The sequence below is a fragment of the Sarcophilus harrisii genome, chromosome 2, assembly GCF_902635505.1.
Source record: "Sarcophilus harrisii chromosome 2, mSarHar1.11, whole genome shotgun sequence".
Taxonomy (NCBI): domain Eukaryota; kingdom Metazoa; phylum Chordata; class Mammalia; order Dasyuromorphia; family Dasyuridae; genus Sarcophilus; species Sarcophilus harrisii.
The window spans coordinates 560,753,232-560,768,782 of NC_045427.1; the positions used below are offsets into that span (position 1 = coordinate 560,753,232).

At 33.8% G+C, this 15,551-nt stretch overlaps 1 protein-coding gene across 3 annotated transcripts in view; it reads left to right on the forward strand.

Annotated features, from left to right (window-relative positions):
• The window catches only part of CFAP58 (cilia and flagella associated protein 58), a 109,667-nt gene that overhangs the window by 27,848 nt on the left and 66,268 nt on the right, over positions 1-15,551 (forward strand). For all 3 annotated transcript variants that reach the window (XM_031955806.1, XM_031955804.1, XM_031955805.1), the window contains exons 10-11: positions 11,303-11,464; positions 12,825-12,971. In XM_031955806.1, the coding sequence (XP_031811666.1) occupies positions 11,303-11,464; positions 12,825-12,971 (309 nt within the window). The remainder of the gene's footprint in view (positions 1-11,302; positions 11,465-12,824; positions 12,972-15,551) is intronic.

The window sequence follows — 15,551 nt, forward strand, 5'->3', positions numbered from 1 at the left end:
TTATTCTATGAATTTTTCCTTATATGGGAGGCCTAAGGTTTACTTGATGATAAGATGAGAGCCCTTTTGACATCCTCTCAGCCATAATGGTTTGGCATCATTTCTGACTTCTTTCTTACCATTTCACATTCCACCATTTATCCATTCCCCAAAGAATAAATGACAAAAGATATGTAGAGGCAGTCTTTGGAAAAAGAAATCAAAGTTATCTATGGTCATATGAAAAAAATGCTCTAAGTCACTACTGATTAAAGAAATGAAAATTAAAATAACTTTGAGATATCACCTTATACCTATCAGATTGGCTAATATGACATAAAAGAAAATGGCAAATGCTGGCAGCTAATATGACAGAAAAGGAAAATGACAAATGCTGGAAGGATCCTACTTTTTGCATCCCTCTATTGCATCCCACTGTTACAATATAATCTAGCCCCTTATTATCTCCAGTCTGTCTCTACTCCAGTCTAATTTATATATCCTGCCATATTAATCTTTGGAGCATGCAGATGTATTGATCTCATTTCTTTCTTGAGAACTTTCAATCATAGGATAGACTAAAGCCAAAATCTTTAATATAAATTTGAGTCCCTCTATAATCTGATTCAATTCTATTTTAACAACCTTATCTCTTATTTTTTTCAAGGCATAGCCCAGATTCACTCTTAACTAGAGCACATTTTTCATGCATTTTATTCTCATGCCTTTGTTCACGCTGTTCTGTCAGAAATGCTTCTTCCTCCCCAACACCCCTTGTCATTTACCATCTCTCTATACCGCTCTAGAATCAGATCAAAAACCTTTTCCCCCAAAAAGCCTTTCTTGATTCCCTTCAGAGAGAAATGTCATCTCCTTCTATTGAACTGTTGCTTTTCTCTTTGAGTACATATCACATTACACCTGATATTACTTTTATTTATGTGTTTTCCCTTTAAGGAAGGAACCATATTTTAAAATAAGCTTTGTTTTTATATCACTTTAATTTCTCAATTACTTGGAATCTTCCCTTACTACAATGAATAAAAGAGAAAGGGAAAAATAAATAGTTCAGAAGTAACCAACAAATACATTAACTGAGTGAATATGACAGTCTATGCAATGTCCTATGCCCTTTATCTCTCTCTCAGGGTCAAGTGCCAAACAGTACTTGTTATTCATCTTTGTATCTTCTTTAGTGCTAAGAATCATGCTCACAAATTGTAGGCATTCAGTAAATGTTTGACTCAATGAATAAATGAATGAGACTGCCCAGACTTGTACCAAGATTTGCTTGGAAGGACCTGTACTGAATTTTACTTTAGAAATATATTAGCTTTTAGTTTTGTCTTCCCTTATTAGTCTACTTATTGGAAGGCATCATGTTATCATTAACATTTTGCTGATATTTTGTGACTCCTCTTCCTTCAGGAGTTTTCTGTGCCATCAATATGGCTCCCTCTGATTTGGAGAAAGAAGAAGAAGCCCAAGATTCATGGGGACCACTCAGTTATATTACTATTATTTGAAGCATAACATGTGTGTGGACACACATCAAAAAGATAGCTCAGAGTCCCATGCATTTTTCTTCCATATAAGCTATCCTCTCCTGTCCCCTAACTTTGTCTACATAAGCCAGCCTTTCTGATTTTCATAAATATCTAATAAGACTGTTCTTAGTTAATCAAGCTGTCTGCCAAGTATTTTGCACTCAGCAGGCAGTAGCTCATTTCAGGACCATTTCTTTTTCATTCTCAATGTTAAACTTCTGACACTTTTGCCCTAGTACTTTATGTGGCCAAAAAACATTTTTTCCCACAATTAATTTCTACCTACAAATTACTGAAGTCTCATTTCACTTGCCTATAATATGGTAAAGCCATGCTCTTGTAGGCAGAAGCCCAAGGAGCTGAATAATAATGTATTTTACAGTCTTGGAAGTAAGCAAGACAAAAGTTGATCAAAGAATATTGTTCTTACTGCACAGATGACTTAATGAAATGGAGTTCCCTAGAAAATAAAACCTATATTTGAATTAATCTTAGGTCACAGCTGCCTATTGATACTAATTTGAAGTTTAACATGGATCTTGAGTTAATGCTATAGAACTATATTCTTAGACAAGTGTGGTGCAATAAAGATAAGATCAGTGGTAAACTTTATCAGTTAAAAGGGGAAAAATGCATTTGGCATCATATTGTCCGGGCATATAGAATGTAGTCTAATCAAGTTTAATCAAGTTTATCATCATTATCTACTATCAAGTTAGTAGAATGGGGGTGATGGTTTATCATACACATCCTAATGTAATAGGGACATTATTGTCACATATATAAAAGTTTAATCAGAAGTATCCTCTTGGCCCCTAAAATTGAAATCTTGATAGATAGTTAAGGAAATGCCTTTGTATTATTATTATTTAATGGAAGGTTCTCTGAAGACCTTGACTTAATCATCATTATGTATCCACTTTAGTGCCTAGTATGGTACTCACACATCTAATAGTTATTGAATAAATACAAGAACATATTTGGGCTAGTCCATGTTGATTTAGATTTAGTGGAATCTGAGAGTCTCAGATGCCTAGGCATATGGGCATTTTCTTTTTAGACAGGAAGTTTGTTTATTTCACTCAGAATATAAAGGCATAGTCAGCATCTAAATCATTGACCACAAGTTAGAAAACTGATTTAAGAAGTTTATTGTACTTATATTTCATCAAATACAAGTTAAAGGGTTACACATTCAATGACCTACTTTGGTGTCCATCCTCAGTCCATATGTTTTGGCTATGCTGCAAGTTTCAGACATGCTTTATTGATTTTTATCTCACTCTTATTACTATTGGCAGGTTGTTTTAACAGAAAAAGAAAAGGTAGGAGTAGATTATAAACTGGGACTGTGCCTTCATAATGCACTGTAAGCATTTTCTGGGCTCTTTTGCAGCAAGCTCACAAATGCTAAGAATCTCATCTCTTCTGCTGCTGTAATAAAATTTTCTATATTTAGACATGGTTTTTCTCATGAGTTGGTTTGAGATATCTGAAAGTGTAATCAATTAATTAAGCTCTTGCCCCACAGCTAGCATCCTGTGCTCTCTGAGTTGTATTTCCAACAGGGGACAGTTTGCTGACAGTATGCTTTCCCTGTGATTGAGTGTCCAAGTCATTTTATGAATTTGCAGGATTTGGACTCATGTGTGTATATATATATATATATATATATATATGTGTGTGTGTGTGTGTGTGTGTGTGTGTGTGTGAATCTCTGGCTTCTACCATAAGTTTCAGTACTTAGGTAATTTTTAGTTGCCATTAAAAATAGTAATTGTTCTTGTCAGTCATGGTAAACTCTTATTTCTGTCATAGTTTAAAATCTTTACAATATGATGGTCTGCTTATGTCAGTTAATTGTGTACCCACAAAAGAAACAGTCATTAGCTATACTCTTTTAGCCTGATATATCACTTTTTCTGATCAAAAGGTTATTTTTGTTATACCTCTAATTGTAATTCAACAAGCATTTCCCCTTTCTCTAATGGGCTAACTGTTATTTGACTATTGATGAAGCTATTCAAAGTATTTTCAGATCATTCTTTCCGATGTCATTCAATGACAGCAATGACTTTTCTATCTTAGAAACTTTCTGTTTTCTTCCAGTGCCATATTAAACTTTCAGATTTTCAGAACTCAAAAAATGACCTAAAATAGTAAACTTTGGATGCTTTGGAAAATCTTCCAAAAATGTGTATCTTTTTTGACTAGTATGAATTTGGGGTCATTTTTAAAAAAAAGAAGAATGTTTTTGGCATGTATTCAAGTTCTTTTTTTCTTAATGTAAAGATAATCTTTCTATGACCTTTGACAACACTGACCACTCTTTCTTTTTTGTTTCAGGTCTCTCTCTTATCTTGGTTTTTTCAGTAATACTCTATGTACTATGCTTGTTCCTTCCAATTATTCCTTCCCTATTTACTTTCCTGTATTTTCTTATTCTTCCTGATCTCATTAATTTCCATGACTTCAGCTGTCCTTTCTTCTCAGATTTCCCATAAATCTAAGTCTACAGTTCTGACCTCTACTAAGTTCTAGTCTTGTATTTCTAACTGAATGTTGGGCATCTCCATCCAAATATCCTGCCATCATACTAGACTCAAGATGTATAAAAATTGAACTCTTCAGAGAATCTGAAGGTTGCATAGGGATCTTACCAGACATTTTGTCTAGTCTCCCACCCTTTACAGTAATTCCTTTTATTGCAGCTCAAAATATTGTCATTTCGACTGTATACAAAAAATTTCCATAATGGTGAATCTCTATTTCATAAAGAAACCCACTGGATAATTTTAATTGTTGGTGATATTGACACAAATTTGGCTTCCTGTAACAAACCCAATCATCCTAGTTTTGTCCTTTGGAGCAATATAAAGCAAAGCTATTCTCTCTTTTCTATGGCAGTGATTTAAACATTGGGAGAAAGCTATCATGTCTCCTCATTAACAAACATCTTTTGAGAATTGGCATATACAGGGCATTGTGCTAGTCCTTGAAGACAAAAAAGAAATAGAGAATAACTGATTTTTTTTCTTTGAGGGGATTGGCATTCAGTTATGTATGTCAATTACCCTATATAACTGAGCAGATATTTCATAGATTTTCTTTGCCTCCAAACTAGTTTTCTCCCTCTCCTTCTTTCTTCTAGGATTTTTCCTGCTTACTTCCCAATTTTTATTTTTTTTTGCTAGGATATTGTCATTCAGTTGTTCAAACTTAAAATTCTGACTCCTTTCCCCTGCCATATCCCCACAAGGACTACAAACATTCATTATGCCTTGTCTTTTTTTAAATTATAGCTTTTTATTTTCAAAATATATACATGGATAATTTTCGACATTCATCCCTACAAAACCCTGTGTTCTAATATTTTTCCCTCCCTTTTTCTCCCCTTCCCCAACCGTATGCCTTGTCTTTATTTTATGGCCTCCACTCTTGTAATCTCAAACTTGAACTGCTGTGAGAGCCTCCTTACTTATCCTTATTCTAGTATATTTTCTCTTTTAATGCATTTCAAACAATACTGACAGATAAATATCTCTAGAACTCAGCCTTTAATTGTCTAGTCCCCTCATTCATTAGTTTCCATTGTCTATAGGACAAAGTCCAAATTTTGAAATTTAACAAAACACCAAGCTATTTTTCCAAATTATCTCTTCTGACTCCCCACATAGAAACCATATGCTCTTGCCAAACTGATATATTTACTTCCCTCTAAATGCTTGTTCTTTCTTGACTGTATGCTTTTTGTTCATGCTGTTTCCCTTTCCCTGTCTCCTCTCCCTATTCAAATTCTATCTGTATTTCAAGATACAGTTTTACTATTTCTTCTTCCAAGCTGCCTTCTCATATCATCCCATGGCAATCTATTTCTTTTTGGAAAGAATTCATAGAATTTATTGTCTGACCTATTTATTTGATAATTAATTATTACTTTCCAATATCTCCTTTGTTGCTCAGAAGTGTTATTTAAATCTATTAAATATTGTTGGACTTTTCATATGTTTACATCTCTTTCTCTCCACTAAATTGTAAGCTCCCTGAGGAACTACGTCTTGTTTTTTGACAGCCTCCACTGTCCTTAACACAGGACTGTGCATATAATTGGTACTCAATAAATATTCATTAGTTTGATGACCTTTAAGTTATTGATGAAGAACATATATAGACCTCGAAACAGTGTAAGAAGTTCAGAATTCATGCTATTCATTTCATTTAAGGACCAGGTATAATAGGTACCTCATTCTTTCTTCCATGGATAGGAATAAAACCTTTGGTTGTTAAACTGTAGTAGTTCATTAAATCATAACGACAATATTATCTTTAGGCATTTCCCAGGATCCATTGTGGAGAAACCTCTTTCCCCATATACTCTGGATTGATTCCTCTGAACTAGCTCACCTAAACTTGTTTACTGTTCATTAACAAGTCAAATAAATGTTTTGCTGACTGTGAGAGGTCTAGCAAAGAGGAAAAAAACCCCAAACTATATCATCATCTTTGTAAAAGGTAGCTGTGAATATTATGGCTAAAGACTGAACATTTGTTTAAGCAGGAGGTGCTGCTTTGCTCATAGCTATTAGACCCTTTTAGTAAATAAAAGAGTGTCTGAATGTTATAAATGCATTGTGTTTTAATAGTCTGCAATTTTGCACTAGGGAGCCAGCCTCACACAACACTTTAAAAGTGCTAATGTCTGTAAATAAGGAATAAGGCCTTAGCCAAATAAATAATTAGCTTTGAGAAGCCACTATTAGGTTATGAATTTGTTAATTTTTCCCTTTCTCTTATACACTCTCTGGTGTAAGTTCTTTAGCATAAGAGACGCTCTTTCAGAATTCTGTTGAACTAAAGGACATCCTGAATCAGGCAGAGAGTGAAAAGATCTACCATAGGAAAAGATTGAGAAAAAACCCAAAGGTCATAAAAACAGAAAAAATGGTGTGGACAAAGTATGGGTAGCAAGGAAGGTGACATGAAAAAGAATGCCCCAGTTACCAAAAACTGCCATAGTTTTATCAAGAGCAGGTTGTGCAAAACTAACTTCCTTTGCTTTTTTGGTTTTTGGATAGGATTACTGGACTAGAAGATCACAAGGGTGCTGTATATCTAGTTACCTAGATTGAAATAAATAATTTAACGAAATTTATTTGTGTGAACAAGATGGAAAGAAGTGGAGTAGGTCTTTTTTTATTATAGCTTTTTATTTCCAAGATATATGCGTGGGTAATTTTTCAGCATTGACAATTGCCAAACCTTTTGTTCCAATTTTTCCCCTCCTTCCCCTCACCCCCTCCTTCCCCTCACCCCCTCCCCCAGATGGCAGGTTGACCAATACATGTTAGATATGTTAAAGTATAAGTTAAATACAATATATGTATATATGTCCATACAGTTATTTTGCTACAAAAAGAATCGGACTTTGAAATAGTATACAATTAATCTGCGAAGGAAATCAAAAATACAGGTGGACAAAAATAGAGGGATTGGGAATTCTATGTAGTGATTCACAGTCATCTCCCAGATTTCTTTGGCTGGGTGTACCTGGTTCAGTTCATTACTGCTCTATTGGAACTGTTTTGGTTCATCTCATTGTTGAAAAGGGCCATGTCCATCAGAATTGATCATCATATGGAATTGTTGTTGAAGTATATAATGATCTCCTGGTCCTGCTCATTTCATTCAGCATCAGTTTGTATAAGTCTCTTGAGGCCTTTTCTGAAATCATGCTGCTGGTCATTTCTTACAGAACAATAATAATCCATAACATTCATATACCACAATTTATTCAGCCATTCTCCCAATTGATGGGCATCCACTCAGTTTCCAGTTTCTGGCCACTACAAACAGGGCTGCCATGAACATTCTTACATACAGCTCCCTTTCCCTCCTTTAAAATCTCTTTGGGATATAAGCCCAGTAATAACACTGCTGGATCAAAGGGTATGCATAGTTTGATAACTTTCCGAGCATAGTTCCAAATTGCTCTCCAGAATGACTAGATGTATTCACAATTCCACCAACAATGGATCAGTGTCCCAGTTTTCCCACATTCCTTCCAACATTCTGCATTATCTTTTCCTGTCATTCTAGCCAATCTGACAGGTGTGTAGTGATATCTCAGAGTTGTCTTAATTTACATTTCTCTGATTAATAATGACTTGGAGCATCTTATCATATGGCTAGAAATAGTTTTAATTTCTTCATCTGAGAATTGTCTGTTCATATCTTTGATTGGAGAATGGCTTGATTTCTTATAAATCAGAGTCAATTCTCTTTATATTTTGGAAATGAGGCCTTTATCAGAACCTTTGACTGTAAAATGTTTTTCCCAGTTTATTGCTTCCCTTCTAATCTTGTCTGCATTAGTTTTGTTTGTACAAAAACTTTTCAATTTGATATAATCAAAATTTTCTATTTTGTGATTAATAATGATCTCTTGTTCTTCGTTGGTCATAAATTCCTTCCTCTTCCACAGGTCTGAGAGGTAAACTATCCTATGTTCTTCTAGTTTATTTATAATCTCATTTTGACCTTATCTTGGTGTACAATGTTAAGTGTGGGTCACTGCCTAGTTTCTGCCATACTACTTTCTTATTTTCCCAGCAGTTTATGTCAAACAGTGAGTTCTTATCCCAAAAGCTGGGGTCTTTGGATTTGTCAAACACTAGATTATTAAAGTTATTGACTGTTTTGTCCTTTGATCCTAACCTATTCCACTGATCAACTAATCTATTTCTTAGCCAATACCAGATGATTTTAGTAACCGCTGCTTTATAATATAATTTTAGATCTGGTACAGCTAGGCCACCTTCATTTGATTTTTTTTTTATTAGTTCCCTTGAAATTCTTGACCTTTTGTTTTTCCATATGAACTTTGTTGTTATTTTTTCTAGGTCATTAAAATAGTTTTTTTGGGAGTCTGATTGATATAGTGCTAAATAAACAGATTAGTTTAGGTAGTATTGTCATCTTTATTATATTTGCTCATCCTATCCAAGAGCATTTAATATTTTCCAATTGGTTAGATCTGACTTTATTTGTGTGGAAAGTGTTTTGTAGTTTTGTTCATATAGTTCCTGATTTTCACTTGGCAGATAGATTCCTAAATATTTTATACTATTGGTAGTTACTTTAAATGGGATTTCTCTTTGTATCTCTTGCTGTTGGATTTTGTTAATGATATAGATGAATACTGATGACTTATGTGGGTTTATTTGGTATAAATCCTACTTGGTGATGCTGTATTATCCTGGGGATGATTTTCTGTAGTCTTTTTTGCCAATATCTTATTTAAGATTTTAGCATCAATATTCATTAGCGAGATTGGTCTATAATTTTCTTTATCTGTTTTCAGCCTACCTAGTTTAGGTATCAGTACCATGTCTGTCATAAAAGGAATTTGGTAGGAGTCCTTCATTCCCTATTTTTTCATATAGTTTATATAGCATTGGGGCTAATTGTTCTTTGAATGTTTGGTAGAATTCACATGTAAATCCATCTAGTTCTGGGGATTTTTTCTTAGGGAGTTGATTAATAGCTTGTTCTATTTCTTTTTCTGAAATGGGACTATTTAAGCAATTTACTTCCTCCTCTGTTAATCTGGGAAGCCTATATTTTTGAAGGTAGTCATCCATTTCACTTAGGTTATCAATTTTTTTGGCATAAAATTGGGCAAAGTAACTCATTATTGCTCTTAATTTCCTCCTCATTGGTGGAAAGTTCTCCCTTTTCATTTTTAAGACTAACAATTTGATTTTCCTCTTTCCTTTTTCTAATCAGATTTTTCATAAAACTGGAGCAGGTCTTAATACCATTTACATGGATTCAGAATTGGTACTCATCAGCAGTTTTATGGCAACTTGCAAGGAACTGGCATGTCCTGGGGATCTTTGCGGGGGCTTGTGCTGTTTAGTATTTTTGTAAGGGACTAATATAAGTCCATAGATGACATTCTTATCAAATGAGGAAATGACACAAAACTAGAAGAGATAGCTGACCTGTTGAATGGCAGGATCCAAACAGATGCTGACAGCTTGTACGTTGGGCAAAATCTAATAAGTTGAAATTTACTAGGGATAAATGTAAGTCTTAAAAATGGACTCAAAGAATCCACTCCACAAGTATATAAAATGAAGGCATTGTATTTATAGTAGTTTTCAAGAAGAGCTGGGTTATTTTTTAACTTCAGGGTCAAATGTGTGAAGAGTATATGATATAACATCTCCCAAAGAGAATGCAGGTTTAGGCTGCTTTGCAGAGAAGTCTCATGTTTAGGACTAGGGGGTGATGCTAGTCCTTCTTGTACTTAAACTTGGTCAAAGATCTGTATTTCTGGGCACTGAATTGTAGAAAGGGCATTGATAAGTAGGACAACATTCAGAAGTAGATGACCAGAATACTAAAGAATTAAGAATCCTATCCCAAAGGAATTTTCAGATGAGAAGACTAGGGGGAAGACAATAATTGCCTTGAAAAGTTGCCACCTGGGAGAAGTTTAACAAAACTAGAAGGAAGTCATAGAGAAATAGATTTATGTTTAATCTAAGGGGGAATTCTATCCCTACCTCCAAGCTTCCTCACAATGAAAACTGTTCAAAATTCATTACCCTAAAAGGTAATGAATTTAACCTTATAGAAAATTTTCAAAGAGAGGCTGGATGGCCTCTTCTCAGGTATATTAAGGAAATATTCTTTTTAAGACTCAGCTAAACAAGATGACTTTTCAGGTTCCTTCTACCTCTAGTATTCTAGGATGCTCTATATTGAGGTCCCATAGATGAATGAATGCTAGAAGTCTATATTCATCTGTGCCCTCCTGACAGATTAGAAGAATGACTAACAAGTAGGGGGAGGATCATCTATAATATTAAAAATTAATTTTCTTTTGTTTTAAAGCTGAACATTTATTAAATGAAATACTAATGTGAAAGGAAATATTAAAGTGAAATGCTCTTAAGTTTCTGCTCCTTGTGTTTTCCCGTATCACACTCAGATCTTGGATCTCATTGATGACTTCCATTTTTTTGATTAGTAATTTTTTTTAGTAGTTTGTCACCTTAAAACAAATTTAAAATGTTTAATGTGAACATTTTCAGCTGAGGCAGCATATTTTTCAACGCAAAGATCATGTTGTGAAGTCTGAAGTTGTGGTTTGAATACTGGTTCCTTGAATATATATTAGTCATTTCTCCAATTGCTACCTTTGTTTCCTGTACCTGAAAAAAAATGAGGATTTTTTAGATGTCTTAGAAAAAGAGACCATTATATAGAGTATTATGAGCTCTCCAGAAGATAGGAGCTTGATATAGTCAAGGTATTATTGTGATTATTACTGTATCTAAAGGTTTCAGTTTTGGGTTTTTTTTTGGTTATATATAAAGTTGCAAAGTAATAAGTATGACAAAATATTGAAAGTCTTTCTTGATCTTTATTTTTTTTTCCTGAAGAGTGTTTTGTGTTGAAATCTATTTAATACTGTTTTGTCAGCAGTTTTCAGAATTCAAAGAATATTCTTTTTTTTTTCCTCTTGTGATGTTCAAATAACTAAAGCCTTTCTATGTAAGTGGGGACTATAGAAGGGGAAAAAGAGTAGAAAGATCTTCCTAATCAAGAAGATTGACATCCTGTGATGGACTTCAATGATGTTGGCTGCATTTTCTGTTTACTCTAGTCCCTAATTGTCTCTTTAGCTAAAAATCTCCCCAATTGCCTCAAACTGGTCTTTGCAGGGTGATTATTTAATCATATCTATTTGCTTCTGTGTGCCCTAGGTCCTTGCAAGCATGGAAGACATCAAGATCCGTGAGATGCAGCTTTTTGACTACAGGAAAAAAATAGCAGAGTCAGAGACTAAGTTAAAACAACAGCAGAACCTGTATGAAGCCGTAAGATCAGATAGGAACCTGTATAGCAAAAATCTGATTGAAGCTCAGGTAAAGAATACTCTTATCTCTCTTTTCCACTTGAAGTATTACTTCTCTTCCTGTTTAAAAATATTTCTTAAATATATTAATTGAAAGGTGGTTTAGATCAGACATAAAGATCTCATATTCTGAGATCTTGTGAATTTATTTTTATCTTTTTTAAAGAGAAAATTCATTTGTATAGCTACTTAGAATGCCAAAACACTTGTTGATTTCTACTGATTAGTTTTATGTTAACAAAAACAAGAATTATTAAAACTGCTAATGCTTTTCTTCTGAGATTACCCTCTACTTATGCTTATATCTTGTATGTACATTTTTTACATGTAGATTCATCCATTAAAATGTGAATTAGTGTGTATATTTTTTTCCTTTTCCACATTGGAGTGGGAACAGGGACTGTGTTTTGAACTTTTTTTGTGTCCCTAACACTTAGCAATACAATTAGTGAATAATAAATACTTAGTGATAGACATAATAGGATTGTTTGAAGCACTTCTTCTTTTTTAAGCATTAGATAGAATTACCATTCTTCCCTTTTTAAACTTACATCATGCCTGTAGTAACCAAGAATCACATGCTCGTGATAAGCACAAATCTTAGAAACAATATCTGTTATGATTTTGACTTGGGTTGACAGTTCTTTTTTGATATTCAGTCATGTCACAACCTTTTTTGGGGTTTTCTTAGCAAAGATATTGGCCATTTCCTTCTCCAGCTCATTTGACAGATGAGGAAACTGAGGCAAACAGGTTTAAGTGATTTGCCCAGGGTAAATAGCTAGAAAGGACGAGGCCAGATTTGAACTCAGGAAGATCCATCCTTCTGATTCCAGGCCTATTATTCTATCCACTGTGCTGCCTCCTTGGGAGGTAGGATGCTATTGCTATTCCATTTTACAGTTGAGGAAACTGAGTAAAGCAAGGGATAAGTGATTTGCTTAGAGTTTCACAGCTAATAAATTTAATGCTAGATTTGATTTAGGAAGATTAATCTTCCTGACTCCAGACTTGGGGCTCTATCTATTGCATCACCTCCTTCCCCTCCCCAGTTCTTAGTTTTCTGTAAAATGAGGATAATACTATAATAACATCTAAGGTCTGAATATTAATGTTTAAATAACTTGAAGACTGATGGAGAAAAAGCAGCAATATAAGGGGGAAAGAGTAGTTCTATGTTGTAATGGGATTAAAAGGCTTATTTAGATTTCTATGCAAGACTCTCTTAGTTGTGGTTTTTTTTTTTTTTTTTTTTTTTTTTTTTTTTTTTTTTTTTTTTTTTTTTTTTTTTTGCTATTTCTATATCTTGAGCTTTAATAGGCATAGTGTGGATATCTTTTTCAAATTTTTTTTCCTTTTCATCTGGTCAGGATGAGATTACAGAAATGAAGAGGAAGTTGAAGATTATGACTCATCAAGTAGATCAGTTGAAAGAAGAAATATCTTCCAAAGAAGCAGCTCTTGTGAAATTACATCTGGAACACCAGCGAATAGAGAAGGAGAAGGAAACTCTGAAGGTACACAAACACTTTATCAAAGTGATTAGTATATTTGGGATAGAGTCTGAAATGCTTCTCTTGTACTGTCTGCTCCAGGAAAATAGCCATCTGTTTAGACATCTTTGGATCTTAGACATCACATTTTTGAACTTGCACCCAACAATTTTGAAAGATGTAGTCCAGTTACTAACCTGGCTGGGATCTAGGCATTTTTAATAACACATTTATTTTTCCTTTTTCAACTCTTGACTTTGACATAAGAGAATCTCTTTCTGATGTTTTTGATGTGAAAATATTTTGTAGTCTTCTATAATTCTCCTTGGAGATTATAGTATAAAAGAGATCAATCTTGAAACCTATCCAGGATAGTTATTATTTATTTATTAATGGGAAGTGTCAGAGGGAATAGCAGTTAAACACTACATTATTTCTAATTTGGTTCTAGAATATGAATTCTATGGATCATGGCAAGACTATTGAATAATTAATATTTAGAGACATTATTTAAAGGGTGACTAAGAGGCCCAGTTTTGCTTTTAAAGCAGAAGTTCTTAATCTGGAATCCATGCACCCTCAAAGTATCAGTATATAGTTTTCAGGATTTCTATGACCTCCAATGGAAAAAAATCTCTATTTTTACTAATCTATGGTTTACTTGTAAACTACAAGGCTTATTTTTGAATTTTTTTAAAAAGAGTATTCTGAAAAGGGTTCATGACATAAAAAAGATTAAGAACCTCTGTGATGATCCCTGTGGATGAATGTTTTAAATGTTGTATAGACACTAACATCATTGTTGATTTTGCTACTTTAGATATGGCTCAGAAATATAATAAGTTTAAAGTGGGTCCCCCTATATTCTCAGATTTGTAAGAAATATGCTATGATGATCATCAACATATGATTATGAATGTGTTCCAAATGGTAAATTACAATAAAATCAAAGCAAAGACCATGTAAATATTCTCAGATTTATAAGAAATACACTTAGATGATCATCAACATATAACTATGGATGTGTTCCAAATGGTGAATTACAATGAAATCAAATCAAAGATCATGTAGGATGCTCTATTGTCACCAGAGGCAACAGTAGAATCCTGGAAATGTGGCTTAAGCTCAGATCTGGTAAACATTAGCCTAAATAGTAGAAGTTCCTTATATTCTATTTGGCTTTCCAGAGTTAGCCCTAGAGAAATACTATGAAGGATAGGTGTCTATGAATTCAAAATTTACATGCTTTTTGGTTCAGATTGTATTCCTCATTGCAGCTAGGAGACACTTCTTACTCTCTCCTAAGGATTTCTTTATTGAGTTAGTGCTAAGGTGTAGAGAGGACTTTTTTATTTTTTTATTTTTATTTTCCCCAGTTACACATAGAAACAACATTTTTTTGGTTATACATATACATTTTTTTTTTACATATCTTCTTATGAGTCATATCGGGAGAGAAAATCAGAACAAAAGGGAAAAACCGTGAGAGAGAAAAAAAAACAGAAGAAAAAGGAAAAAAAAAGTGAAAAAAAGCATGTGTTGATTTACATTCAGTCTCCACAGCTTTTTCTCTGGATTTGGATGGTAGTTTTCATCCAAAGTTTATTGGGGGTGCCTTGGATCACTGAACTGCTGAGAAGCAAATTCATCATAGTTGATCATCGTACTGTTTTGCTGTTGCTATGTATGATGTTTTCCTGGTTCTGCTTGTTTCTCTCAGTATCAGTTCATGTCAATCTTTTCAGGCTTTTCTAAAGTCAGCCTACTGATCATTTTTTATAGAGCAATAATATTTCATTGTTTTCATACATCATAACTTGTTCAGCCAGTCCCCAAGTGATGGGCATCTACTAATTTTTCAATTCCTTGTTACCACAAAAAGGGTTGCTGCAAACATTTTTGCACATATGGGTCCTTTTCCCTCTTTTATGATTTCTTTGGGATATAGACCCAGTAGTGGCACTGCTGGGTCAAAGGATACGCACAGTTTTGTAGCTTTTTGGGCACAGTTCCAAATTGCTCTGCAGAATAATTGGAGATTTCACAACTCCATCAACAATGCATTAGTGTCCCAGTTTCCCCATATTCCCTTCAACATTTATCATTATCTTTTCTTGACATCTTAGCCAATCTGAGAAGTATGAGGTGATGGATACCTCAGAGTTCTTTTAATTTTATTTCTCTAACCAATAGTGATTTAGTTAATTTTTTCATATGACTATGGATGGCTTTAATTTCTTTATCTGAAAATTTTCTTCATATCCGTTGACCATTTTATCAATTGGGGACAAAGAGGACTTCTTATTCACTTTTGATTATAGAATCAAGATTCTATAAGATAATTTTTGCATAGGAATAAATCATTTTTATGTATAGCTTCTTAGAAAATGGGCCTTTTAGTATTTAGTTAGAGCTTCCTTTGACATTTTAGTCTAGTGATATGAATTCCAATATACATGGACCTTTGGGCCATAAATCTTTGCAGTTTTCATATTAACTCTGCTCAAAGAGAAATTTAAATTTTTATTATGAGATTTCTGTAAAGCAGTATAGGTGTAGGATTTCCTTCAGGTGGGTGTGAACTCTATCCAGTTTGTTATATTG